Source organism: Halichoerus grypus, chromosome 3 (assembly GCF_964656455.1).
Source record: "Halichoerus grypus chromosome 3, mHalGry1.hap1.1, whole genome shotgun sequence".
NCBI classification, from domain to species: Eukaryota; Metazoa; Chordata; class Mammalia; order Carnivora; family Phocidae; genus Halichoerus; species Halichoerus grypus.
In genome coordinates, this window is record NC_135714.1 from 175353855 (window position 1) to 175380187 (window position 26333).

At 40.0% G+C, this 26333-nt stretch overlaps 1 protein-coding gene across 2 annotated transcripts in view; it reads right to left on the bottom strand.

Moving 5' to 3' along the window:
- Positions 1-26333, bottom strand: part of LOC144381292 (uncharacterized) — a 34213-nt gene that overhangs the window by 4318 nt on the left and 3562 nt on the right. For both annotated transcript variants that reach the window (XM_078068233.1, XM_078068232.1), the window contains exon 2: positions 167-288. In XM_078068233.1, the coding sequence (XP_077924359.1) occupies positions 167-288 (122 nt within the window). The remainder of the gene's footprint in view (positions 1-166; positions 289-26333) is intronic.

Sequence of the window (26333 nt, forward strand, 5' to 3'; positions counted from 1 at the left end):
GTATGGAAGGAGAAAAACAAAAACAAAAACTCTGCCTGGAAGAAATATAAACCTGGTCTCAGCAATGCACTTCATTACAACCAGATGTATCGACTTGGGTGTCCTGTGAGACCATGTCCCTCGCTAACTGACGGGGTGGCCATAGAAACAAGACATTGAGACTTACTGATGTGGGTGCCAGCAATCCTCTCAATAGTTGCCCCTCTGCAGTGACAGAGAACAGTGGTGACTTCGCCAGTAATCCAAGGACTTTCCAGGTCGTTCTGTGATAGAGTCCTGGCCTTCTCCCTGTGTCAGAAGAAATGGACATATACCTGGCTTTTCAGCTTAGGAAAGGGATCATTTTTCACAGAGCTGCACAGTGTGGAAAGCACAGACCTTACTATGTTACTCAATACACAGAAGGGAAAGGGGGCCTTCCTGCCTTCGACCCTGGGGAAGGGAATCCTGTGTGGGCATGTGTAACAGAAGCAGTCAGGGCTCTGACCAAAACCCCTCAGAGCCCCTTGCCATTTTTGTGCACACAGATTCTCAGTGTGCTTTCTTTCACTCCCAAAAGATAGCAGGCATCTGCGTCTTTCTGTTGGAGAGGTGCCCAAGGCTGTCAAAACCCACATGTACTTCTATGGAGCCAAAGGGCCTGGGAATACATGTTCCCTGGAAGGCGGCCCTTTGTCAATGACCCTATAACCCCTCCAGCTCCCATGTGCCTGATCAGGACAATTCTGAAGTGTGACCTATGTCCCCAGAACTTGCCTGCAAATGTGAGCCATGCTCAGTGTGAGACTGTGGTTGATATTTCTTGCTTGATTTGCTTCCTTCTCCTCCTGGTTCCCCATCTCCATTCCCCTATCCCTTTTCCCTAGGAACATTTCTTAATAAATCCCTCTCCTGCTATGTCTTGCCTCTGGTCTACTTGTGGATAACCCATCCTAGGGCAACATGGCTCTCTCCCAGCTTTGCTTCTGTCTCATCAGTGTGATAGCACCTCATTTCAAAGCCTCGTCTTCTAGTTCCACAGTCCAGTGACCACCTCCCCCTACACCAGGAAGAAGCTCCCTGTCATCTCCGACATCTTCAAAATCAGGCACCAGAGACTTCCGTTGGGTGCTCACGGAAGGTCTCCTCTGTCCATATCATGCCAGTTTCAGATGATGCAGCATGGGTTCTGGACCCAGGGAAATAGGGTCTTCCAAGTCCTAGTTAGTCTCCCCACCTGCTAGAGTTGCAGTTCCGGAAAAGTAAACACACCTCAGGGAAGCAACCCTTTCTTCCTCTTCCTTTTCTTTCTTTCCTCCCCCCTCACTCCCCCTCTTCCTTCTTCTTCGTCTTCTTTTTTGTTAACCAACTGAGCATGGTCTAGTTTTATATGGGCAAAAGATTCTTTTCTTAAACACATGTTTAACTTTGCTCCTGGGGAGAAAATACTAAAAAAATGATATATTTTAGACTTAAGTAATCCTAGAACTATTACCATAGCTTGGCTTGGCTTACATGAATCACCACTTGAACTGTGAATGTTTCTATCTTAACGGTGGTGCCAACTGCCTGTTACATTCTCTCTAATGTGCACAGCTATCTATAATAGAAGACTGGGGTATGTATGGAATCAACTCAACTTACTCTATGGATAAGAAGGAAATATGGACCACACAATCCATTTATGAGATGACTTGGAGTGATGTGAGTTTCTTCATGGTTAAAAAAAAAAAAAAGTCTGTGATACCATATCACAAACATGAAGAACCTTACTATATGAATTGCTTAATAGTATACTGAAAGTATTATGAAGACACATATTAGATGGTACAGCATCTTAAGAGTTTAAAATTTTATTTTTAATTCTGAAATATTCAGTATTCTAAGCAAGAGAGTAAGGTGGCCATCAGTCTGAATACTGATTCTCATGGCATAAAAGCATAGATGTGGGTTAGCCAGTGTGAGAAATTGGGTTGAAGCTGTATTGACCCTAAGATTTAATCTAAAATGTATAGTTTTCTTGTTTAATCCTGTCTTTGATGGCAAGTTATTTTATTATCAAAAGCCCCCTCCCTATTTTCAATGTCATCCACAAATAATTCTTACTTAGACAATCAGATTAAAATTTTACTATATTTTCCAAATTAGAATGTACCAACCGCCCTTAAAACCAGTAAGACAGGAATTGGTAGTTCTAGTACTTATTTCTCCTTAATCTTTACTACCACACCTGCAATTCTGGGAAGAGGCTATTGATGGGCCTAACTCGTAAAAATTAATTTCTCAGCCTCCACCGAAGCTAGACATGGCCTAGGACACAGTTCTGGCTCAAGGGATATAAGTAGAAGTCATTAGATGTGACTTCTAAGAAAGTTTGGAAGGGGCAGATCCCAACTGGCAAGGTGTCTTTTTGACCTTCCCCCTTCCTTTATTCTTGTCTGGAACACAGACGCAGGTTTAGAGAAACCACTGTGTAGCCATAAGGGGACCATGAGGTCAATAGGATTTCAGGGACCTCAGACCTAGTCATTATGATTTGTTGATCTAATACTTGCTAGCATACTCCTACCTGATTTCATGGGAAAAATAAAATCCCCAGTTTGTTTCAGCCCCTTTTCATTATTGTTTTGTGTTTGACTTTTGTTATTCACAACTGAACATAAATCTCTTGTTGATAATAGCCAGTAGATCTTTGTCCAAGTTTTGATCTGAGAACCAGAGTCTAAAATTCGTAGAGCTCTGATCTATCTCTATCCGGATTTTAGATACACCATTGACTTCTCTGTGTCTTATTTTATGTTATAAAAAAGAGTGGACATGGACATGATCTCTGCTAAATTGAAAACAATACGATGTTACCTCTATCGTGGGACAGCAAAGCCTTGAAACTTCTTTGGGAACCCCCTCCTTGCACCCATTAACAAACTGATTTCTATGTTTCACCAAATTCTTCTGTAATAATGCCATCGTGTAAGGGGAGAGAATAGAAGTGTATTTATTCGCCATTATTTCTTTGTGTTAAAACAGCTTTGTTTGAACTGGGTTATGATGGGAAGGAAGGAAAGAGCCCAGTTAGGAACATAGATGTGACATAGGGGTCAGCAGAGGCGAGAATGCTTTAATCTAAGAAGTTTCATCCCACTACACATTGTTCTTCCATCCAAGATTTTCCTACATTTCTAATTTTTCCCCAAATGCCTGATGCCAAGGCATCCATTTATCAAGCCTATCCAATTTACCTTTCCTGTTTATTTTTGCATACGTCTGTGGACTTTGCTGTTCACAATGATACCTTACGTCTGGCAGTTGGGTGACGCACCCCCAAGGATCAGACAAGGACACATCTTTCCAACAGTTGTTGATAATGAGGCCAATGGAAAGGCTAATTGTTTAAAGTTCTGTGAGTGTTCATTATGAAGCCGAGTTTGGGTAAATTATTCTGTGGATGCAGTGCTCTGCAGGAGAGCCCCATTCCTCAATGTGGGGAGTTTGCTATGCCGTCTGCTCTGAGGGGCTTGGATTAGTCTATCTGTTTCTGGTTTTCAAAAACCTGAGGTGAAGAAAATAAATAACAGGAAAAACAAAAATGAAAAATGCCTCTGGTTCCTGAATTGCAGTAAGTCTGCATGTGCTCCTAAATCACCTATCCACCCAGATGCAACAAACCCTGCCAGATATGCCACGCACAAAGAGAAGCATCCAGATTTTGCTTTTGAGCATTTAAAAATATTTAGACATATAGCCATATTATTATTAAAATAAATTTACATTATTATATCAAAAAGTGGCATTTCCAATTATTTTGGCAAGGCAACAAAGGTAGCACTTAATTTATGAAGCTATATTCTCCTTTTTAAAGGCTATTCACAAGTTTTCAACTGAGGCCTCTTTGAGCCTCTGTTTTTCATAAGCAGAAAGATATGGCCAAGGAATCAGAGCTATTTGCCTAGAATGACACAATTACAGCCTCCAAATGTTTAGAGTTAACTGTAGAAGAGGGTTTATGCTTAGTGGCCTTGGCTCCAGCGGGCGAAATTAAGACCAATAGGTAGAAATTATGGGGAAGATTTCAGAATGGAGAGAACATTCTAATCAATGGTCTGTTAAGTTTTATGTGAACTACCTTGGATGACAATGGAGATCCATACGTGTCAGAGATTAAACCAGAAACAGAGCATCAGGAATCTGGGTTGCTGCACAGAGGATGGCTCAGTTGAGAAAAGGGGAACCCCATGGTTTCTGTTTTGTTCACTCCCTCTACATCCAACTCATTACAATTTGGTTTCTATGCTCAGACCTCTCTGAAACTAATATCAGCCTATGGTTATGGATTATCAGGGGAGATGCTATCTTTTTTGATAGTTATTTTCCACCAAGAGCCTAGGCTAAGGCAGATTTTTTTTTTCTTCTCCTTTTCCTGGTGGGAAGATTTTGTTTTTAAGCCTACCCTTTCACTGGAGTCCTTAACCTTACCCACATCTGTCAAGTCTCCTTTTTCCATGTAAGATAACATAGTTACACATTCCTCAGATTAGAATACGGACATTTGAGGAGTGGGTGGGAACAACACTGTCTACCACAGATTCCTGGTAATACTGCTATGGGTGGTTATGTTTTTCTAGAACGATATGGGATTTCAATACATTTTATAGTCCATAAGCCAATCAACCACAAAGTAGCTATAATTCTTAGAACATTTTTACAGAAAGGGATCTTAGAGCACAGTGAGTTAATTTTCACTTTTTCTACAGTTCTTAGGATGTATGTATACACACACACACACACACACACACACACACACACATATATATATATATATATGTTTCTGGATCAATTTTCCTTTTATTGAAGCCATGAAACTACTACCTGGGTTAGTTTAAGACTCCATAATGAATATCCTACTTATAACTGCCTTGTCCAGGCAAATTTATATGTCTGAATTTATTTCTCTTGCTATCTAGTTTACAGGCCCTCTAGTTTTAACTTTAAAAGAAGCTCTTTATTTTCTCTGTTATTTTAAAATTCTGATCTGCTCCAGAAGGAAGCAATGTTTTGACTAAAATTTATCTTCTGGTGATTTCTAAACTTGAGAAGGTGTAGAATGTTATAGAAAGGACAACACCAGGCTGGGCATTACAGAGATGAGGTTTCAATTCCTCTCCTGTCACCAACTAGTTAGGGGACCTTGGGTTGGACATTTCACCTTATTGATTTCACCCTCTTGCTGGATGAAAAGAAAGAGTTGGAATAGACCACCTCCAAGTCACTTGTACTCTAGAAGGGGGACTCCGAGAATTCCAGAGCCACTATTTTTTGCTTTGGAGAAACAATCCTTTATTTTGGAGCACCTAAGAGGATCTATCCTCAGTCAGAGCTAAAATCCTCTCTGCTGCAACACACTGTTCTGTTGTGGCAAACATGTCCTTGCCATCCTTCTAAAATATAATTGGAAAAAGCTAAGGTTTTAAGTCTTTCATGACCAGTCTCTACCTACTTCCCCAGTTCATCTCCTCTGTCTCCCCAAACACACCTACTCTCCAGTCTCACTGAAATACTCAGAGGATTACGAGGTGCAGTGTCTCAGGCATTCTGGAGGACAATGGCAATGCCCTCTGTGGGAAACCAATCTCGAATGGCTTCTTGAGCAGCCACAGTCAATGAGGAAAGGCAGAGCAGAAAAAAATGGGTTCTCTGAAATTCTGGATGTGAGGGACTTTGTGGAAGTCAGAGGTTTCCCATTACATGAGAACTAGATCAAGTTGAAATTTGAGTTTTTAATCATAGTAATATTCCTTCGGAATCCTGGGGAAATCTCAGATCACTTTAATAATAGAATGTGTACAAATGCAGGACGTAGCTCAAACTTCTATAAATTATACCGTATTACACCTCAAGTGATTTTGAATTTATCTTTGCCCTATTTCACCCTCCCCCAACTCTCTACCATGGACAGCTCAGATTCTTAGGCATAACAAGGGTTTAGACATATACATAGGATAAGCCTTATTCATAGGATAGAATCACAAAGCAAATTCAATTAGCCCTTTGATATCCATTTGAATTTAGTTAGGAGGGCAGCCCCCATGAAAATATGTGCAATGACATGACTTGCTTGTTGCACAGAAAATACAAAGTCTGTATGTGGAATTTAAGAAACTAAACAGATAAACATAGGGGAAGGGAAGGAAAAATAAAATAAGATGAAAATAGAGAGGGAGGTAAGCCAGAAGAGACTCTTAGCTGTAGGAAACAAACTGAGGGTTGCTGGAGGGGAGGTGGGTGAGGGAATGTGGTAACTGGGTGATGGACATTGGGGAGGGCACTTGATGAAATGAGCACTGGGTGTTATATGCAACTGATGAATCACTAAATTCTACCCCTGAAACTAATAATACACTATATGTTAACTAAATTGAGTTAAAATAAATTTTTTTTTTTAAAAATACAAAGTCTGACACCCACATTCTCAAATCACAAAGTCACTCAGTCTAAAAGCTACGATTTTGGTTGTTTTGGAAACTAGGCTGTTTACTCCCATAGAATAATCAACCCATCCAAAGACAGGTCTTCTCCCCTCCTCCCCCACCTAGGGCCTATTTCAGGCAGAGAGTATGTAGCCAGGAAAAGGAGGTAAGTGTAGAGTCTCCCCTCTCTCTTTCCCTGCTGTTTTCCACTAGCACTGAGATGGAGGACGGGTGGAGAACCAGGACTGGCCTTTTGGATGTTTTTGACCTTAGGCAGGCACCACTGACAGCAAAGACTCGTATCAAGCTCTCTGAGACGTCTGGGCTGAATGAAGGCCTTCTCTGCTGATGGCAGTAAAGGGGAAGGACCTTCCTAACCCTAGAGATGGTGGAGGGGGATAAGTGGGCAACAATAAACCATCAGCTATCTCTACATACCCTCTTCCCCATGCCTCTCTTCTGCTGACCCTTTCTACACCACCACGCTGGTAAGGAATTTCAAACATTGAACTCTTCTCTGCCAACTACAATCTTTCAGTTCTCCGGGGGGGGGGGGGGGAGGTGTCTCTCTCCCAGTTCGCTTTGATACCTCATATGCTTACCTAAGAGTCTCAAATGAAACATCTGCTTTAATAGTCTGTGGCTGAAAATCAGAAAGTTCCCAGAGAAGGAAGCAAAGGTACTTGCAGGTGTCAATCTACGGAAATACCAGGTCACTCAAGGATTGAAGTCCTGGCATCCTTTGAAGACTCTTTCTTGACCAAAAAGAATGCTCACCTCTGCTGTCTCCCAGTCCTCTCTTTGCTCCTTGTTTTCTGCTTATGCATCTAAATTGAATTTTAACTGAAGTGTTTTTGCTGCTCCCCCCAACTGTATCTTTTTAATCCAAGAAAAAGTTTGGTCTGAGAACAACTGGACAAAAAGTCCCAAAGCACCCGTTACTGGGCAGGGCAGAGGACCCCTGAGTGTTAAAGGCACAGGGCTTGACTATTCTGAACAACCTCGGGGATTTGCTCTGTTTCCTGGGAGCTTGCTAACGTGGAGACTTTTATAGTGGCAATAAAAAGCCTGAAACTACCTCATAAGCCTCTCCATAAGACAGCAAGTCCCCTAGCACTTCTCCTAATTAACTTCTAACCTGCTGGCCATGGGGATTTTTTTCTCCTTTAACTGCTAATGAAGTCTAGAATCTCAAAGCCTCCCTTGATTTTTACTAGAGCCTTCTAGTCATTAATTACGAGCCCTGTGTTTTTCTTGCTCACTTGGACTTTATAAGGTGCACTACGGTTGGAATTTACCAACTTTTTTTCCTATTTAGAGTCAACTCAATTTCTTTCCACATTCTTTGGCTTGCCTCTGCAGGATCAATAGACACTTAGAAACAACAACAACAACAATAAGAAATGAAAGTAGGTAAAGGGATTTGGAGGTGTGGGGCAAACCAAGGGAGAAATGTGAGGATGTAATCATACCTAATTTCCCAGAAAAATACTAGCCTTTCCCTTCTTCACTGAGTGAGAAATTGTTGGTCTGAGTCTGAAGAGAAAGCTCAATGAAATGAAAGCATCAGAATAACAATGTATTCACATTAGCAGAGGATAAAGAACCGATTTGAAATAAACATTTACTCCCATGTCCATTTATTTGACCAGCATGAATTAACCACCTTTTATATGCCAGGCACTTTTCTAGATACTGGGGATGAAGAAATGAGCAAACCCTTCTGGAAGATCTGCTGTCAGCGGGGATCTCAAGCTCTCTTCCTGAAAGACCACATAGTGCTTCAGAGCTCACTTGCCCAGTGCTTAATCCAGTGGCACAGGTAAGGACACCATCTTCTTTGGCAAATACGAAGGAAAATCCCTCACCACCACTGTATGTGTTCCATGGACATCCCTCTGCTTTAGAAGCATGTGGCTGCCATACTTCCCTACTGAAGAAGGTATTACAATAAGGGGACATAATGATAAACAACAAGATAAATTTGTTTCTAGTCTATAAATTCTATCTTAATTTAAAAAATAAACTCCTGCGACAAATATAAATTCAAATGACCACTTAAGAGTTTAGCATGTAATTTGGAGATTCTTTCATCCGAGTTATGGGTCAGAAATGTCCAAGAAACTTTTCAAAAATAGAGAAGTCGAGGCAGGCCCTCCCTGGGAAGGTTCTGGAGCTGTAAGCCTGAGGTGAGGCTTACCTAATGAAGGGTTGCATTTTTAAGTTCTACAAATAATCCTGATGGGCTATCAAAGGCAAGAACCACTGAAAAATATTTATTTATGACCAAAAAAACAAGGTATTCTCTTATGAGATAATATTTTACTATCAGGAGGAAGTAGAAAAATGGTTGTTTAGATTTTTGGTCCTCAATGAAGATCTTTCAGTGAATCCTGCACAGAAAAAATATTCATTGTTAGTTACAAGGTTTAGTTTTCTTCTCTGTGTCACTGTGTTGCAAATGGAAGTGCTTCCCAATGTTGCCTGATTCTGAGAACCAGAGAAGCCATAAGCCAACCAAGCTTGAATGCCTTTCAAATGACTCATGCATTTCCCTTGACATTCTGGGACAGTAAAACAGAGCTACCCTCAGAAAAGAGACTCAAAGAACAGCTCCATCACCTTTCCAATCTCTTTGACATCTTCCTGGTTGGCACATTTTACTTCTAATGTCCTTCGACATATCCAGAAGAAACTTGAGTAAAGCACACATACTACCCAGCATTTCCAGCTAGAATGATTGACCGATTTCCTTTTTTTTTTCCTCCCCAATTTACTTTTGATTGCTGTGGTTATTTTATATTTTTAGAATTTGGCTTTGTTCTGGGAATCAGAGAGCTTTACATTCTTAGATTGCTTATCCGAGATCAACCCCTCCATCTCGTCCTTTAATGAGGCCAGATGTTTTTTACTTTAATTCTCTTGGTATCTTTGGGTGAGATAAGCAAGCAGTCCAGGGACATGACATTTCCCTTTATGTATAAGACAGGGAAATGATTCATTAAAGTGTAATATTTTTTTACAAGGAGAAAAGAAATCTCTACCCAACCAGATCACCACAAGGTATTTTTAGCCACAATACATTAATTTAAGAATTCAGCTGGTTTGTTCTCACCTTCCTTTGAATGGTGTGGGGTGGATTTGTGGCTTTTTAAATTCAAAGCATAGTTTCCAAAAATTTAAAAGTATGACTCTCATATAAGTATAATATGGACCCGTTTCAAGGAATTTATTCAACTCATTAATAAACAAGGAAACCAGTAAAAAGGTAAAGGCCAATTCAAAAAGCATTTTGAGGCTTTGCATTTTTACAGGCATTTTGAAACACTGATAGAACGAGAATGGTAGGTTGAATGCAAACCTGCGTGGTGTCCCACGGGCAACTGTACACGAGGCTTATCTTTTCTACCTGCAACTATTTGCATTTCTATTGGACCACAATCTGTAGTTTACACATATTTCACTAAGTCTTTATTCAGTAATAAATAGTGAGTCCCAACAAGTGCATTTCCCTAGAATAAATAATCCTTTGATGTATCTGTTAAACAGTGCCTCAGTTTAACATTGAAAGAACATGCTGCATGCATTTCCCCCCCCCCGATCCCCAGGCTTTAAAGAATTTTCCTTATAATCAAGAGGTAGTAACAATTGGACAAACATGGACTCGTGATGGTGACGAGTCCATGTGTCCTCCTTCCCAATGCCATCCCTGTGTGCGTGCATACACGGGCACACATGCACGCATGAAACATGGCAAGTCTGTCATTGCATATGCAAGGTCACAGATTTTTAAACTCCTTTGAAAAAACGAATTTGCTTCTCGGAAAGTTTAAACATGCTTGTCCTTAGAGACAGCCTTATTCATTTCCTTCCTCTACTATCCTCTCTGGCTCAGCCACCCGTGTATATTTCCCGAAGAAGTAGCCACATGGTGATCAGATCAGCATTGCTCTTTGGGGCCATTCATGGAATGCACTTTACACAGGTGCTTAGAAATCTAGAAAATAAGGAATGGCTCTTCCCAGATGTATATCAAAGAGTGGGTTTCCTTTGAGAACTTTGCAGCTTGTTTGTTTTCAATATAAATTTAGATTTGTAAGTTCCTTTTTATTGCAGTTACATTCCCTGACAGGGTTTCTGGACCATAAAAGAGTAACTTAACTTTCGTATCTTCTATCATCTTATGGAAAGGAGTATTAAAATGAACTCTTTCAGGGGCTCCTGGGTGGCTCAGTCAGTTAAGCGTCTGACTCTTGATTTTGGCTCAGGTCATGATCTCAGGGTCGTGGGATTGAGTCCTGCATCAGTCTCTGCGTTCAGAGGGCTGTCTGCTTGTCTCCCTCTCCCTCTGCCCCGGCCCCCGCTCACACGTTCTCACTCTCTTTCTCTCTAAAATAAATAAACAAATCTTATTAAAAATTGACTCTTCCATTTGCATTTTTTTTCCTTGTTTTCATCTTGAAAATTTCCTGATAGTCAGAGAGGTCCTTAAAGTCTCTCCTCTGATGCTGAGGACCACCGCGATCTCAGGATCAAGTAGACTAAGTGCAGGTGTTACTCAGTTTTGGAAACATTTTGAAGAGAGCTCATGGGCTTAGAGTCTTATTTTCTACTACACGGTATTCAGAATAAAGGGCCAAACCTTTTGGAACTGAGTCAGACCTGATCCTCACTACTGCCAGTCCGTGGTGGCATTGTAATTGTCTCCAATTTACTAACGAAGGCTAATTATCCAAATAATTCAACCTGACTATCTGCTCTTGACCACGGCAAATCTCCCTGCTGTTCCTCAAAGCTCTGTTTGTTCCCCATTTCTTCTCTTGTTTTAAACCTCTCACTGTTCTGAGTGCCTTTTATTTAAAGAGAAATTGGATACCTACTGTGTAAATTTCTGCAGGGAGTCCTTTAATGTAGACTGTTGCAATTTCCTCCAGGAATATGCTAATAATTACAATGGGGAGGGACCTGGACTTTGTTATCTACAGAGGAGGAATTATGTGAGAAAAAGGGGCAAAAAAATCTCAACTCTTTACACCACTGAAAAGAAAACAAAAAAGGACAAAATAATAAAGGAGAAAGGAAAACAAAGTTATTTGTTAAAGTGCAGGCTGGAAACAGACAGATGCTTAGAAGTAGCGACTGGGGCCACTGGTCTTTGTGCAGGCTCTCAGGAAAAGCCATGCATGAAGAGAGAACGGTGAACTTTGGTCCCATGGGGAAGCAGGCTGAGTTCTGGCCTCCGTAGTCATGGCAACCGAACATTCCCTCTTGCTCCTGGGGAGTAGCAATGGGACCTATTCAGTCCTCTGTCGCCTCTGCTAGCGATATAGGTGTCTGAATGGCAACTTCACACTCCTGAATTGCTGGTTAAAATTGGTTGAAGGAAGCTTTAGCTTTTTGTCTCTTGTTTTAGTTTTAAAGACAAGTTTTTGAACTCAATTTCTGGTTGTGCCTCAGCAGAAAGTTTCTGGAAAATAAATATGGTTATCCTAGAACCCAACTTGTACTGAAGTGATGTTGCGTTCACACAGAGTTTGATCAAGAGCACAGCCCTATCCTAAGGTTATTTGTGAAGTAGGTTATTTAAGGTGACCTGGGGTCTTCTACTTTTATTACCAAGCAGCTTTCGGTGGTCACAGACCAAGTTGGTCTGACCCTGCACATGCAGAACTCCTAAGCTTGTTTCAACCAAGAGGAGGGGAAAAAAGGGATTCCCTGTTTAGAATTCCCATAGGAGCAATGATGCCAAAGAATTATTTCCGCATCCTGATGTAAAAATGGAAGCATTGGAAATGAGAAGGAATTTGCCTTTGATGGAACCAAAATCAAGTCCCGGCAGGATGCAACCAAGATCCTTAAATTCCTTGCTTGTTTTTATAGGTGAGGCTTCTGAAACTCTGGTTATGGTGATGGCTTTAAGGGTTTCTGTTTGGACAAAGGTGTTAAGAAAGTCAGAAAACTAGAAAAGATCATGAATTCATTATAATGAAAATAATAATAAAACCAATACCCAGCAGTGCTTTCTGGAGTCTTACAGAAGGGGAAGTTCTCAAAAGCAACCGAATAATGATAATAATGATAATATTATTAATAATAATATAACTAAGTTTATCAAACTATGTATATATGTACCAAGCCCTTTATTTTAATTGTGTCTTTTATTTATTTCTACTTGACTGATGAAGAAAAATAGAGTTTAAGGATCTTCCTCTGAAGTCACACGGTTTGTAGTTTAAACTTAGGCCACCTGACACCGGTGTTTGAATTCCTTACCACTCCACTGCCTTCTACTGTGCTTCCTCTACACGATCCTTTAAAGTCTACTTGCAAGATAGAATATACAAGATACTCTATGCAAGATCGAATAATTAAATGTTTACAAGTTATTTAAAAATCTACTAACTGGGGGCGCCTGGGTGTCTCAGTCAGTTGAGCATCCAACCCTTGGTTTTGGCTCAGGTCATGATCTAAGGGTCGTGGGATCAAGCCCCACACCTAGTTCTGTGTTCAGCACAGAGTCTGCTTAAGACTCTCTTTCCCTTTCTCTCTCTCAAATAAATAAATAATCTACTAACTGTAAGAAGAATCACTAACCACCCCCCCCAGCTGCTGTCCTACTATGTGTCAGATACTCTACTGGTCACTGTGCACATATTATCTCCATTCCTCAGCACAGACTTATCAATGAAAGAAATACTATCCCCATCCTATATATGAAGAAATGAAGCCCAGAAATTGTTTAGTTATTTGCCCCGCATTACATTTCAGGCCCAGACTGAGCTGGAGAGAGAGCCCAAGTGTGCATGATTGTAGACCATCAGTCTTTTCAAGCTGTGTTTGAGGTGTAGCTTTTAGTTTTACCAAAAATGACGAGGGGTCAAATCTCTCTTTCTAGTCCTTGACCTTACTTTCTAAATTTGTTAATGAAACAGAAGTATTAGAAGTACTGTCTCCAGAAAAGGTGAAATAAAATATACAAATTACCCGAGGGGAGGAGAGAGGTCTCTCTTTCTAACCTAGGTTACCATGACTCATGATTTACTTGATTTTCATTCTTTACGACTTGAATGAGTAAAAAATGAATGAATGGGTGAACAAATGAGACAACCTAACATCTACTGAACTTCTACTGGGCAGTAGGACCTGCCAAGGGTGATTTCATATTCTGATTTTATGTTCTTTCCACCAAAGTTCTGCATTTAAGTGGCTATTTTTATTACTGTTGTAGTTAAGGATGAGTGATTGGGGCTTAGAAGGGTTAAGTGAATTGCTCTGAGTTTCAGCTAGTGAATGAGACAGTAGGAAATAGAGCCCAGGGACCTTTCACTGCACTATTGGGAGTTGCTCCATCCATATTCAAATTTCTCTTTAAAAACTCTTTAGAAGTGTTTAGAGACAAAAGAATAGTTTAGAAGTATCTGTGAGGAATACAGAATAACCATATAAGTAACACCCAAATACCCATGTCCCTGGTTCATAAATAAAATATTACCTTAAATTTTAAATTTCCTTGAGTGCTTCCACATCCCATCCCCATTCTATTTCAGAGGGTTTCTTGAGAGTTTCAGATTTGTTTATATTCCTAAAGAACACATTATTTAGGTGTGTGTGCTTTTGAACTTTAAATCAATTGAATCAAACTATATGTGTTTTTGTCTTACTTGATCCCTTTACTTGACATTTTTCCAGAGATTCATCCCTGGCATTGAATAAAGATGTATCTAATTTCTTTCTGCTGTTGTAGAATATTCCATTTTAAAACCTGATATAATTTGTTTTTTTCCATTCCACTTCTGATGAATATTTGTGTGTGTGTGTGTGTGTGTGTGTGTTTTCTGTTATTTCAGAGTGCTGACGAGAACATGTGATACGCATCTCCCAGAGTGTATCTGAGAGTGTCAGTCATAAGGTTTCCACATTTTTGGTTTGTTAGCTAATACCATGTTGTTTTCCCAAGATGATGGAGAAATTTCTAACATTGTACAATTGTGCAGCTTTCCCTACGTCCTCACCAATATTTGATATTGTGATACTTTAGATTTTTACTGGGTGGTTTGAAATACTCTCTCACCTTGGAGTTTCAATTTTGATTTCCCTTATTACTGATAAGGGTGAGCACATTTTTATGGAGTTTTGTTGGCAATTCCTCTTCTATCAAGTACCTATTCATTTTTTTTTTTTAATTTTTGCCCACCTTTTCTATTGGGTAATTTGCCTTGTTCTAATCAATTTCTAGGCCCTTTTATACATTCTGGATATTAAGTACTGTCATTTAATCTATTGCAAATAACTTCTTCCAGCCTACGTAGTGAATTCACTTATTTATGTGGACTTTTGATGAACATAAGTTCTTAATTTTAATATTTGCATAATTGTCAGTCTTTGCCTTTATGCTTTGTTCACAAAGGCAATCTTCCTTAATCCAAAGTAATGAGAAGATTTTGCCCAAAGTTTTACAGTTTTGCCTTTTACATTTTTGTATTTAACCCAGCTAGAGATGGTTTTTGCTTATGGTAATATGTAGGAGGCCAATTAATTCATATTTTTCTGTGTAGATAACCAGCTGTTTCAGACCAATTTTTTCTCCATCATTTTGTTTTTCTCATGGCTCTGCAATGCAAATTCTGTATTCTCCATATCTGTGTGGATGTGCTTCTGGGCTTTCCAGTCTGCTTTTCCAGGCCATTCATTTCTGTGATAGTATGGAACTGTCTTAATTTTTTTACAGTTTATGGTAATATTTGATATCTGGTAGGCAAATTCAATTACTTTGCTCTTCTTGAGCAATGTCTTACTATTCTTATACTTTTGATCTTCTCCATAACTTTTAAAATCAGCTTGTCAAATCCCCCCCAAATCTGATGGTATTTTTGTTTGCAGTTTGGTGAGAATATATATCCTGAGGATATTGCCTTTTTCTTTTTAATTTGCAGACCATGCCTGCAGTATGGTTTTCTATTCATTTAAGTCCCTGAAATCATTTTCTTCAATATAATTTTCTCCACACAAATTTTATACATGCATTGTTTGATTAATTCCTTGGTATTTCACTTTCTTTTTATTTGAAGCCAATATAAAAGCTATCTTTTAATAATCACCTTTTGTAAGTTTTTTTGAGCATCAAATTGCAACTGATTTTTTTTTATATTTTTAAATAAGCTTTATGTTTTAGAAGACTTTTAGATTTACAAAAAATTGGAAAAATAATACAGAGAGTTCCTGTAAATCTTGCACTCAATTATTAATTTCTTACTTTAGTATAATGCATTTCTTGTAATTAATGAACCAATATTGAAACATCATTATGTACATTCTTAATTCAAACTTCCATAGTTTTAGCCTCATATCCTTTGTCTGTTCCAGGATCTCACCAGGACACTACCTTACTTTTAATAACCATGGCTCAGGCTCCTATTGGCTCTGACAGTTTTGAAATTTCCTTAATTTGATGACCTTGACAATTTTGAAGAGTACTGGTCACATGTTTTGTAGAATCCTCTCTTGGTGTTTGTCTGATGTTTTTCTCATGATTATGGGTTTTGGGGAGGAAAATAATAGAAGTGAAGTGCCATTTTTATTTCATTTTATCAAGAGTGCATAGAATGGAAGTTGATTTTGATCGCCTGGCTGAGGTAGTTTTTGTCAGATTTCACCACTGTAAAGGTACTCTCTTATACCCTCTTACCATATTGTACTCTTTAGAAGGAACTCACTATGCCCAGCCCAAACTGAAGGAGTGGTGAGTCACATTCCACCTTCTTGAGGATCAAATATCTGCATAAATTATTTGGAACTCTTCTGCACAAGAGACTAACTCTTCTCCCTCGTTTATTTATTTACTAAATAATTTATTTATATCAGCATGAAGTCACGGATATTTAACTTATGTTCTGTTATAACCTGATACTACTTTATTTAGACTGTTGTTAAAATTGTTCCAGTTTGGTTCCCAGTTGCTCCATTGGGAGCTCTTTCAGTTGGCTACTGTGTCCCTTTGACATAAACCATCATTGTGACCTTTTTTTTTTCCTCCTGAGCATTGCTTTTATAATGGATTTTTAAAATATATATTGATTTTACATCCAGCTACCTTGCTAAAATCTTTTAACAATTGAAATAATTTGCTTTTTTCCACAACCATGTTATCTGCAAAAAATGACAGCTTTTCATCCTTTCAAATTATTATAATTCTTATACCTTTTACTATTTCTTTGCTTTATTGCACTGAACTAAGACCTTTACTATGATCCTGAGCTGAAATCATAACAGTGGACACAGTTGACTTGTTTTGGATAGTACAGGGAATAAGTTCAACATGTCACCATTGAGTAGCATGTTTGCTGTGATTTTTTTTTCAAAATATCTTATCGCAAGTTAAAGAAGTTTTCTTCCAGCCCCAGCTTGCTGCCTTAGTTGGTTTGCCCCAGAAACAGATTCTGAAACAATGATTTGAATGCAATAGCTTATTTGGAAGATGATCTCTGGACACCCCATAAAGGGAGTGCTCACTGAGTTAGAAAAAGAAGGAAAGCAATAAAAGGTGCTTTAGAAAGCCAGCTACTACTGGGAGTCAGTACAAAACCCATTCCTTAGAGTTACCCACAGTGGGAAAGGAGGGAACTGGGAGCTCTTGTTGAAGGCTGACAGGGAAGGAGTAGGGGGTGATTTCTCAGGCACCCTGGCCTGCATTATGGGTCACGAAGCAAGAATAAAGTCTTAGGGAGATGGTGCCAAGTAGAAGTCTGCCCTGGGTGTGCTGAAGTGAGGCCAAGGGCACATGGGCACCAATAGCATCTGATACACTTGCAAGGATGCTTGTAGATCATTGTCCTGGTACTGCTACAAACAGAGGTTGGCCTTGTCCAATATATTGTATCTATTGATGGTCCTTTGATTTTTCTGCTCTAATCTGATATTATTACTACTCCTAAAATAGTTCTTACCTGATATTATATTATTAAGAATTGGCTTTAGAATGTTAAATGATCTTGCGTTCTTGGGATAAATCCAACCTGCCAATGTTTTCTTTAGGATTTTTGCATCTCTGTTCATGGGATTAGATTTGCCTATACATTTTCCTTTTTAATATTGCTTTTATCAGGTTTTGGTTTCAAGACTATGGCACATCTCATACTGTGAGTCGGGACTTGATGTATTATTCTTAGCTCATGCTCTTTCCAGCACATTGGTGTTTGTCTTATGTCCTAAGTATAAGATAGAGGCAGGTGGGATTGTGAGTTAACATGGTGTAGAGATATTGGCAACAGAAAACTCTGGGTAAAACTGGTGTCAACATAAGTGTGTCAGCCCCAACAGCATGGATAATTAGGAATAATAGGACAGATACAAATGTTAATTAAAAAAAAAAGATCAGTGTCGGATCTTAGTTTTTTCTTCTTTAACATTTGCTTTTACTTTAGAGTACTCTCCCAAAAAATATACCTATATTATAACAATCATCATTTTTCTAATTGTTGGGAGACAACTGTATTTCTCTACTTCCTCTGCTCCCCAACCAGTACCCTCACTTGCCCTCTCTAATTACTACAGTATTTGTAAAGTTGTCTGGTGTTGAGCTGTGTTAGGCCACTGGACCTATACCAGAAACCCTTAGAAGATGGTCAGGTCATCCTGAGGATTTACACCACATTCCCTGCTCAGGGGCTCTCCAACCAGCAATTTCATTAAGAATGCCTGATATGGTTTGAATTCTTTAAAAATGGTGCACAAGCTACAAGGACAAGACTGTAAGTCAGGATGGGGAGGGACACATACAGCACACGTATCTGTTGTAGGACTTTGTAGTGGTAATTATCTCACTCAATTGATTTTTTTTTTTAAAGATTTTATTTATTCATTTGAGACACAGAGATACAGAGAGAGAGAGAGAGAGAGAAAGCATGAGCAGGGAGACAGGCAGAGGGAGAGGGAGAAGCAGGCTCCTTGCTGAGCCAGGAGCCTGATGTGGGGCTCGATCCCAGGACTCTGGGATCATGACCTGAGCTGAAGGCAGATGCTTAACCATCTGAGACACCCAGGCGCCCCTCAATTTAATTTTTTTAAAGATTTTATTTATTTATTTGAGAGAGAGCACAAGCAGGGGGAGCAGCAGAGGGAGAGGGAGAAGCAGGCTCCCTGCTGAGCAGGGAGCCCGACGCGGGGCTCGATCCCAGGACCGTGGGATCATGACCTGAGCCAAAGGCAGACACTTAACTGACCGGGCCACCCAGGCGCCCCTCAATTTAATTTTTTTTAATTAAAACTGTAAATGGGCTGTCTTATCCCATCTTTACCTACATACTAAACTCAAAGAGGACCTTGACAAAAATGAGTGTTTTTGAAATCAAATATACAGATTTTTTTTTTTTTTTTTGCCACCAATTTCTCTCCTTAAGCACTTTGTGGACCTTAGACACACCCCTGGCCCCTGACCCAGACATTCACCTCAACCGTTGACCCTTCTCTCCTTCCTGGGGAGTCCTGCAGGCCCAGGTGCCCGTGTGATTTGGCTTCAGGAGTGTTTCTCCTAATTTTCTCTCTTATATCCTTTTACCAAGTCGTAGGGTTAACTGCTTCTATGCCTCACGTACAAGCCAGCCTGGGCACGTTTGTGAAAATGCCAAAGCCCGAATTATTTTCCTTTTTGTTTGTTCTGTTCCTCCAGCCTCTTACTTTCTGTCTTTTCCCCTTCCTGATGACCCTTTCCCAGTGCCTTTGGATTGAGAGCCCATTAACCCCCCATCAAAGTTTGCAGCCTTAAGGTATATTTTATAAACTAATACAGTTGACTCTTGAACAACACAGGTTTGAACTGCACACATCCACTTATATACAGATTTTTTTCAATAAATACAGGACAGGACTGTAAATGTATTTTTTTCTTCCTTATGATGTTCTTTTTTTTTTTTTTTAAGATTTTTTATTTATCTATTTGACAGAGAGAGACACAGTGAGAGAGGGAACACAAGCAGGGGGAGAGGGAGAGAGAGAGGGAGAAGCAGGCTTCCCACAGAGCAGGGAGCCTGATACGGGGCTCGATCCCAGGACCCTGGGATCATGACCTGAGCCGAAGGCAGACGCTTAACGACTGAGCCACCCAGGCGCCCCCCTTATGATGTTCTTAATAATATATTCTTTTCTCTGGCTTACTTTATTGTAGGAATACAGTATATAATACATATGACATACAAAATACATGTTAATCAACTGTTGGTATTATCAGAAAGGCTTCTCGGTCAACAGTAGGGTATTAGTAGTTTGTTTTTAGGGGATCAAAGCTATCTGTGGATTTTCAGCTGTTAGTGCCCCTAAACTTCACATTGTTCAGGGGCCGAACCAAAATTACTTCATTCCTATGTCATCCTCTCCCTGCATTTGAAATTCACCAAAAAGCAAAGTTGTAAGCTGAGGCTAGGCAGATATGCATGTACTCTCTTTTGTGATGTACCGTTCTTAAGTACATTTCTTGTGGTTCCTTGAGGTTGCATCCTAAATTATTACCCTTTTGGCTCTACACCCCAAGCCTGCATGTGCTTACAATCCGAAACAGTCAGCTGGAGCCACAAACTTCACTAAGCATAGGTTCTACTTTAATGGCAGACTATCCTCTAATCACATCAACATTTCGTTATTTTGGACAATTGAAATTAAATTTAAAAACCAAGACCCAGACCAAAGAGAGAGAGAGAGAGAGAGAGGAAAAAAAGGTACAATATGGTTTAGGGCTAATAGAAGAAGCAAGGGGACTATTTTACCTGACAGTCTTATTGACATGATCAGGCACACAGAGAGGATTTCAAAAGTTGGTGTACACAAGAGTCTACTCAAGAGCTTGTTTAAAAAGTTAATTTCTTCTCATCTCCCCCACCCCCATTAAAATTCAGCAGTTCTTGGTTGGGTCTTCGTTACCTGTGTTTTCTTTTTTCTTTTTTTTTTATTATTTAAAAAAAAATTTTTTTATTATTATGTTATGTTAATCACCATACATTACATCATTAGTTTTTGATGTAGTGATCCATGATTCATTGTTTGCGTATAACACCCAGTGCTCCATGCAGAACGTGCCCTCTTTAATACCCGTCACCAGGCTGTGTTTTCGGTAAGTGCTCTGGGTGACTGTGAGGCAGGTGGTCCCCTGGGCGGACTTTAAGAACCCCCTGCTGGCGGGTGAGAAAATGAGCAAGAAAGAGGCTCTCAAAGAATTGTCTGATGATTTGTGAGCACTGTGACTTATAGGGAGCAGGACTTTTATTCTGATTTTTTTCAGCTTCTAACTGTTCTAGGCTGTGCAGCATAGCACAAATGGGCATCACTCCCCTCAGAATGCCTGGCAATAGCCTTGTCCCCCGCTGCAGAGATGCGAGTGAGCTTGAAGAAGTTAGCCAGATTTCACTGTGTCGTTGCTCTGTTTCAACCCAGACTGGACTTACGGCAGTCCACGTCTGATGCCGGTCACTTGGAGTCAGTGCAGACTCCACAAGGGAAGGACTCGGACAAGACCGTCCTCACCTTAGATGTCAGCTACAAGCCCCCAGGCCCACCTATACTTCTGGCTGACTGGGTATAAATTCAGGGCTACCTACAACCACCTTATGTTTGATAATTCTCTAGAATGACTCACAAAACTCTCAGGAAGTGCTCTACTTACTATTACAGTTTTTTGTTTGTTTGTTTGTTTTTATAAAGGATACACATAGGGTGAAGTCTGGGATGGTCAGGGAATCAGACCTTCTGTGATATTATGATTTATAATAATATATATTTGACTTTTTCCCTCTTTGTGGCACAGACCTCCTAAAACCTTTGGAATCACCTGTTAACAAGAGTGATAAAGGTATCTTATGTCAGGAAAGCACCTAGGTAACGGAATCTGGTAGCTAGGGGAACCAATGGTGTGAGCACAGGGTTGGAATTTTCAGGCCCACCCCCTGACTTCTAGGGAGGAAAGAGGCACTGGAGGTTCAACTGATTGCCAATAGTCCATGATTTAATCAATCATGACTATGTAATGAAGCCTCCATAAAAACTCTAAGGGAAAGGGTTTGGAGAGCTTTCAGTTGGTGAACCTGTGGAGATTAGGGGAGAGTGGCACCCCCCGGCAGTATAGAGGAGCTCTGGGTTCCCTCCCACATGCCCTGTGCATCTCTTCCATCTGGCTGTTCCTGAATTTTATCCTTTTACAATAACCCAGCAATCTAGTTAAATAAATAATTTTCTTGATTTTTATGAGCCACCTCTAGCAAATTAACCAAACTCAACTCGGGGGTCATGGGAACCTCTGACTTAGAGCCAGTCCATCAGAAGCACAAATAACCTAGACTTGCTTGTGATTGATCTCTGAAGGGGAGTGCAGACTTTTTGGACTGAGCCCTTAACCTCTCGAGTCTGACGTTACTTCCAGGTAAATAGTGTCAGAATTGAATTGAGCTGTAGGACATCCAGCTGGTGTCAGAGAATTGCTTGGTGTGGGACCCCCCCCACCGGCACACACCCTGGAACTGGAATTGGAATCATTACCTTCCATGTGCTCTCCCTGTGGAATTGGGGTATATTACCCTCCTAAGGCATCAGCATGTTCACCAATCAAGAAGCTCCTCTGAGTTCTGGTGTCCAGAGATTTTATTGGGGTTCATTAAATCATTGATTATGTGATTGATTTCTAACCCCCTTTCCTCCCTAGAGGTAGGGCTGGCCGGAAGTTCCAATCCCCTAATCACAAGGCCCCTCTTGAAGCTATCTAGGGGCCCACCAGGAGTCACCACTGGCCTAAGAAAGATGCTCCAATCATTCTAGAAATTGCAAGGGTTTTTTCCAGGGTCTGAGGACAGAGGACAGATATATTATTATATCACAGTTGTGAAAGGCATAGATGTGTTTAAGTGTGTGTGCATGTGAACCTCAATGAACACTATCCATCCTGTTGGAGTCTGGAAACAGAAAAACAAGACTGGAGGTGCCTGGCTGGCTCAGTCATTAAGTGACTGCCTTCAGCTCAGGCCACGATCTTGTGGTCCTGGGATGGAGCCCAACATCAGGCTCCCTGCTCAGTGGGGAGCCTCTTTCTCTCTTTGCCTGCCACTGCCCCTGCTTGTGCTCTCTCTCTCTCACTGTCAAATAAATAAATAAAATCTTAAAAAAAAAAAAAAGAAAAGGGAAAAAAAAAAAACAAGACTGATGGTGAGGAGGTCAGAGAGTCCTCTTGGATGCAATGCACCCAAGGTATAAAGTTTGAGACCTCCCTGGCAAGCATTTCAACATAGAAACTTTCACCCTGAAAAAGGTTTATAGCAAACACCCTCTTCCTCCTGATTCCCATTTCCTTCTTCTTTTCCTTTTTTTCTGTTTTTTTTTTTTTTTTTTTTTTTTTTTTTGCTTTTTCTTCAGTACCCTAATTGGTTGGAACAGACTGAAAAACTGTATGAGCCCATTAGGACCTTAATTACCTGTTAAAGATGAGAGCATCCAGTGAGGGACAACAGCATTTAATCCTTTGAGGGAAACTAATTGAAATTTCTCTTTTGAATCCATGCCCGAATAGGTTGGGTGAGGACGTCAAACCCAGACTCAGACATGAGCAATACTAATGCCTTCGGGATGAGTTAGGACACAAAGAGGTTGCCCAGTGAAGGAATGAGAAGTTCAAGTCCAGTTCAGTGCTTTTCTTTCCTCCTGAGCTGAAGCCTGTGGACTACGAGTTTTGAGAATAAAAAGAACTATATAAATGCAGAGAAACATTATCATAATTACTTTTGGCATAGAAATATTTTTAGCTAATGTTATTTTAGTAAGAGCTGCTGTCAAGGGGGAGAAGGCAAATCATTTAAAGCAAAAGTTTGTTCTGATGTTCTCTGAATTAATGTCCCCCTGCCTGTTCTGCTGGCTATTTCAAAGCCTGTGAAGCAGCCTAATAGGGTAGCATGCCTGTTACTCAGTCCCAGAGATCACATTGGGCAACTTTCTATGCCAGACATAGCACTTAATATTGCAGGGAAAGGGGGGAAGGTGATGGAACAGTCTGTCCTCGGGGAGCTTACAGCTTAGGGGTGTAGAGAGCCAGACATCTGGACAACAAAAATACTAGGCAGAATGACATCTGGGTGCAAGCATGTTATGTGGGTGCAAAAAGCAGGGCTTAGATAATTGCAAGGACAGATGCAGAAACAGTCCTTCCTGGGAAGGTGGCATTTGAGCAGGTGTTAAAAAAGGCTGCATAGAATCATATGGGGTTACAGAGGAAAAGGCATTCCAGGCCAAGGAGAGAGCCTGAACAAAGGCGGGGAGTTCTGAAAATGCGATAAAACATGTAAATATCATGGAGTTTTGCCATATAAACCTGATAAAATTACATACTTTAAAAAATTCTGCAGAGACATTTTCCAGGTTGGAAACACTTTCTTTTCACCCCTCCTCTTTTTTTTTTTTTTTTCCAATAACAGTGGTTCTCAAAATGTGTTATTTAGTCCATCAGCATCAGTATCAACTGGGAACAGTCTAGAAATGTACATTCTCAGACCCCTTTCAGGGTGACTGTGCTAGAATCTCTGTGGTGGGTTCCAACAAACTGTTCTGCCAGGTTCTCCAGGTGATTCTGATGCATGCTAAGGTCTGAGAACACATGACACAACTCAGTGATTGTTCTCCTTCTTTTCGGTCAATTCTCCTTTCCCTGATGGCTAGTCATGTTTTTCCCTTCTCTTCTTAAGTTTCCTATCTACTTCCACCGTTCTTTCTTTGGGCAGGTAACTTCCTGCACAGAGGGGAACAAATGTGACCAAGAAGGAATACTTCCAGCTTTTCTCACAATCATCTCAGGGGCCCTTCTTCTCCTTCCCCTCCTGTGTCCCAGCAAGAGATGCCCGTTTCTCATAGTCCAATGGCTCCTTCCATTGTGTCTTCCACAAAGTCTCCCAGGTTTTGCTCTGCCACTCATGCTCTCTCCCAGGCACCTCCCATTTCTCCTTCCTTACTGGCCCAATTCTCACTGCTTATGAATGTGGGCAATCTCCAAAGAAAATAATGATAGTAATAATAATAACTACTTAACAACTACAAAAATCTTCTCTTGACTCTATCTTCCTTAAAAAGTATCACTCTCTCTTCAGCTTTTGATTGTCAAACTCCTTGAACTCAGGAAAATAAAGTTGATACCAAAATTCAATGATAAATATTTGGCTCTAATTCTATTTGCAATTTCTATAGTTTTTGATTGTTTTGAATGTTTCCTGCACTTAAGTTTGGTCCTTTGTTGATCTCTGGACTCTTACCGATTCCTGATTCTCCTTTGCTTCTGCTGTTTATTATCCTACACTTCTGGTCCTTGCTACTCTGTTCCTTAATCTCTGTTTCACCTGTTTTAAATGGTTCCCTGACCAATACTGGTAACTTACATGGGCTCAACTACTGACTGTATCTTGTTTACTATTAAATCTATGGTTAGGGATGCCTGGGTGGCTCATTCGTTAAACGTATGCCTTCAGCTCAGGTCATGATCCCAGGGTCCTGGGATCGAGTCCCGCATCCAGCTCCTTGCTTAGCAGGGAGCCTGCTACTCCCTCAGCCTCTCGCTCCCCCTGCTTGGGCTCTCTCTCTCTCTCTCCAACAAATAAATAAATCTATGGTTAAATTTCTGACCGCCATTCTGAAGTGAAACCCTAATTTTAACTGTCAATTGGACATTTGCATATCAAAACTGGACTCTTCATTCCCCTGAATTATTTTCTTAAATCTTAATTCATGGAAACTAATTAATATATCAGGTCAAAAACATGGGACTAATCCCAATCCTTTTATTTATTCCAAAACCCACATTTATTTTGTTTCCGAAGCCCATAAATTCAACCTCGGAAATGGTTACAAATTGTGTCTTATTCGGTTGTATATCTGGTAGCATAATATCATGCTGAATAACCCTCCTGCTAAAACAAAAACAAAAATAAAAACAACTCTCCTCCTATAAAAGTACTAGAATACACACTACCACCACCAACAACATGATCAAAATCCAGAAAAAACAGGGACTCCAAATATTGAATTTAACAAATACAGTATATAGGGGCACCTGGGTGATTCAGTCAGTTAAGCATCCGACTCTTGATTTTGGCTCAGGTCATGATCTCAGGGTTGTGAGATTGAGCCCTGCATCAAACTCTGCACTGGGTGGGGATTCTGCTTGAGATTCTCTCTACCCCTTCCTCTGCCCCTCCCCCCACCATGCTCTCTCTCTCTCTCTCAAATAAATAAATAAATCTTAAAAATATAAATAATAAATTATATAAAATAAGTGTATTTTACATATTTAAAGACATAAATGAGTGGATTAAAAATATGAATAAAAAGCAGTAGACTGTAAAATTACCAAGTAGATTTCAAAAAGAACCAAATAGAACTTTACAATGTAAATATATAATTGAAATTAAAACCTCAATAAAAAGGGTTAAACAGGAAATTAGACACTGCTAGAGAGAGAATTAGGGATTTGGAGAATAGTTCTGAAGAAATTCTTAAGACTGAAACTCAGAAAAAAAGAATATATAAAAAAGAGATTAGGAGATGTGAAAGATATAGAGAAGTCTGTTATATGTCTAATTGAACTCCAAAAGGAGGAGAGAGAAATAATGGGGGACCAAGAGAGAAAGTCTGGAGTATTTAAAATTGATTAAAACTTCCAATCCTCAGTTTCAGAGAACTTAAAGATCATAAGGAGTAGAAACAAGAAACCTTTACCTAAATATCATGAAACCCTAAACAGAAAGAATAGTCAGAAGAGAAAAATAAATGACCTCCAGAGGAAGAATTAGAATGACTTATGATTCTCAAGTTCAAAGTCAAGAATCAAATGTAAATTTACCTCTTTCCCCCACTCCTCTGGCTTCCTTTATGCCTCCATAATTT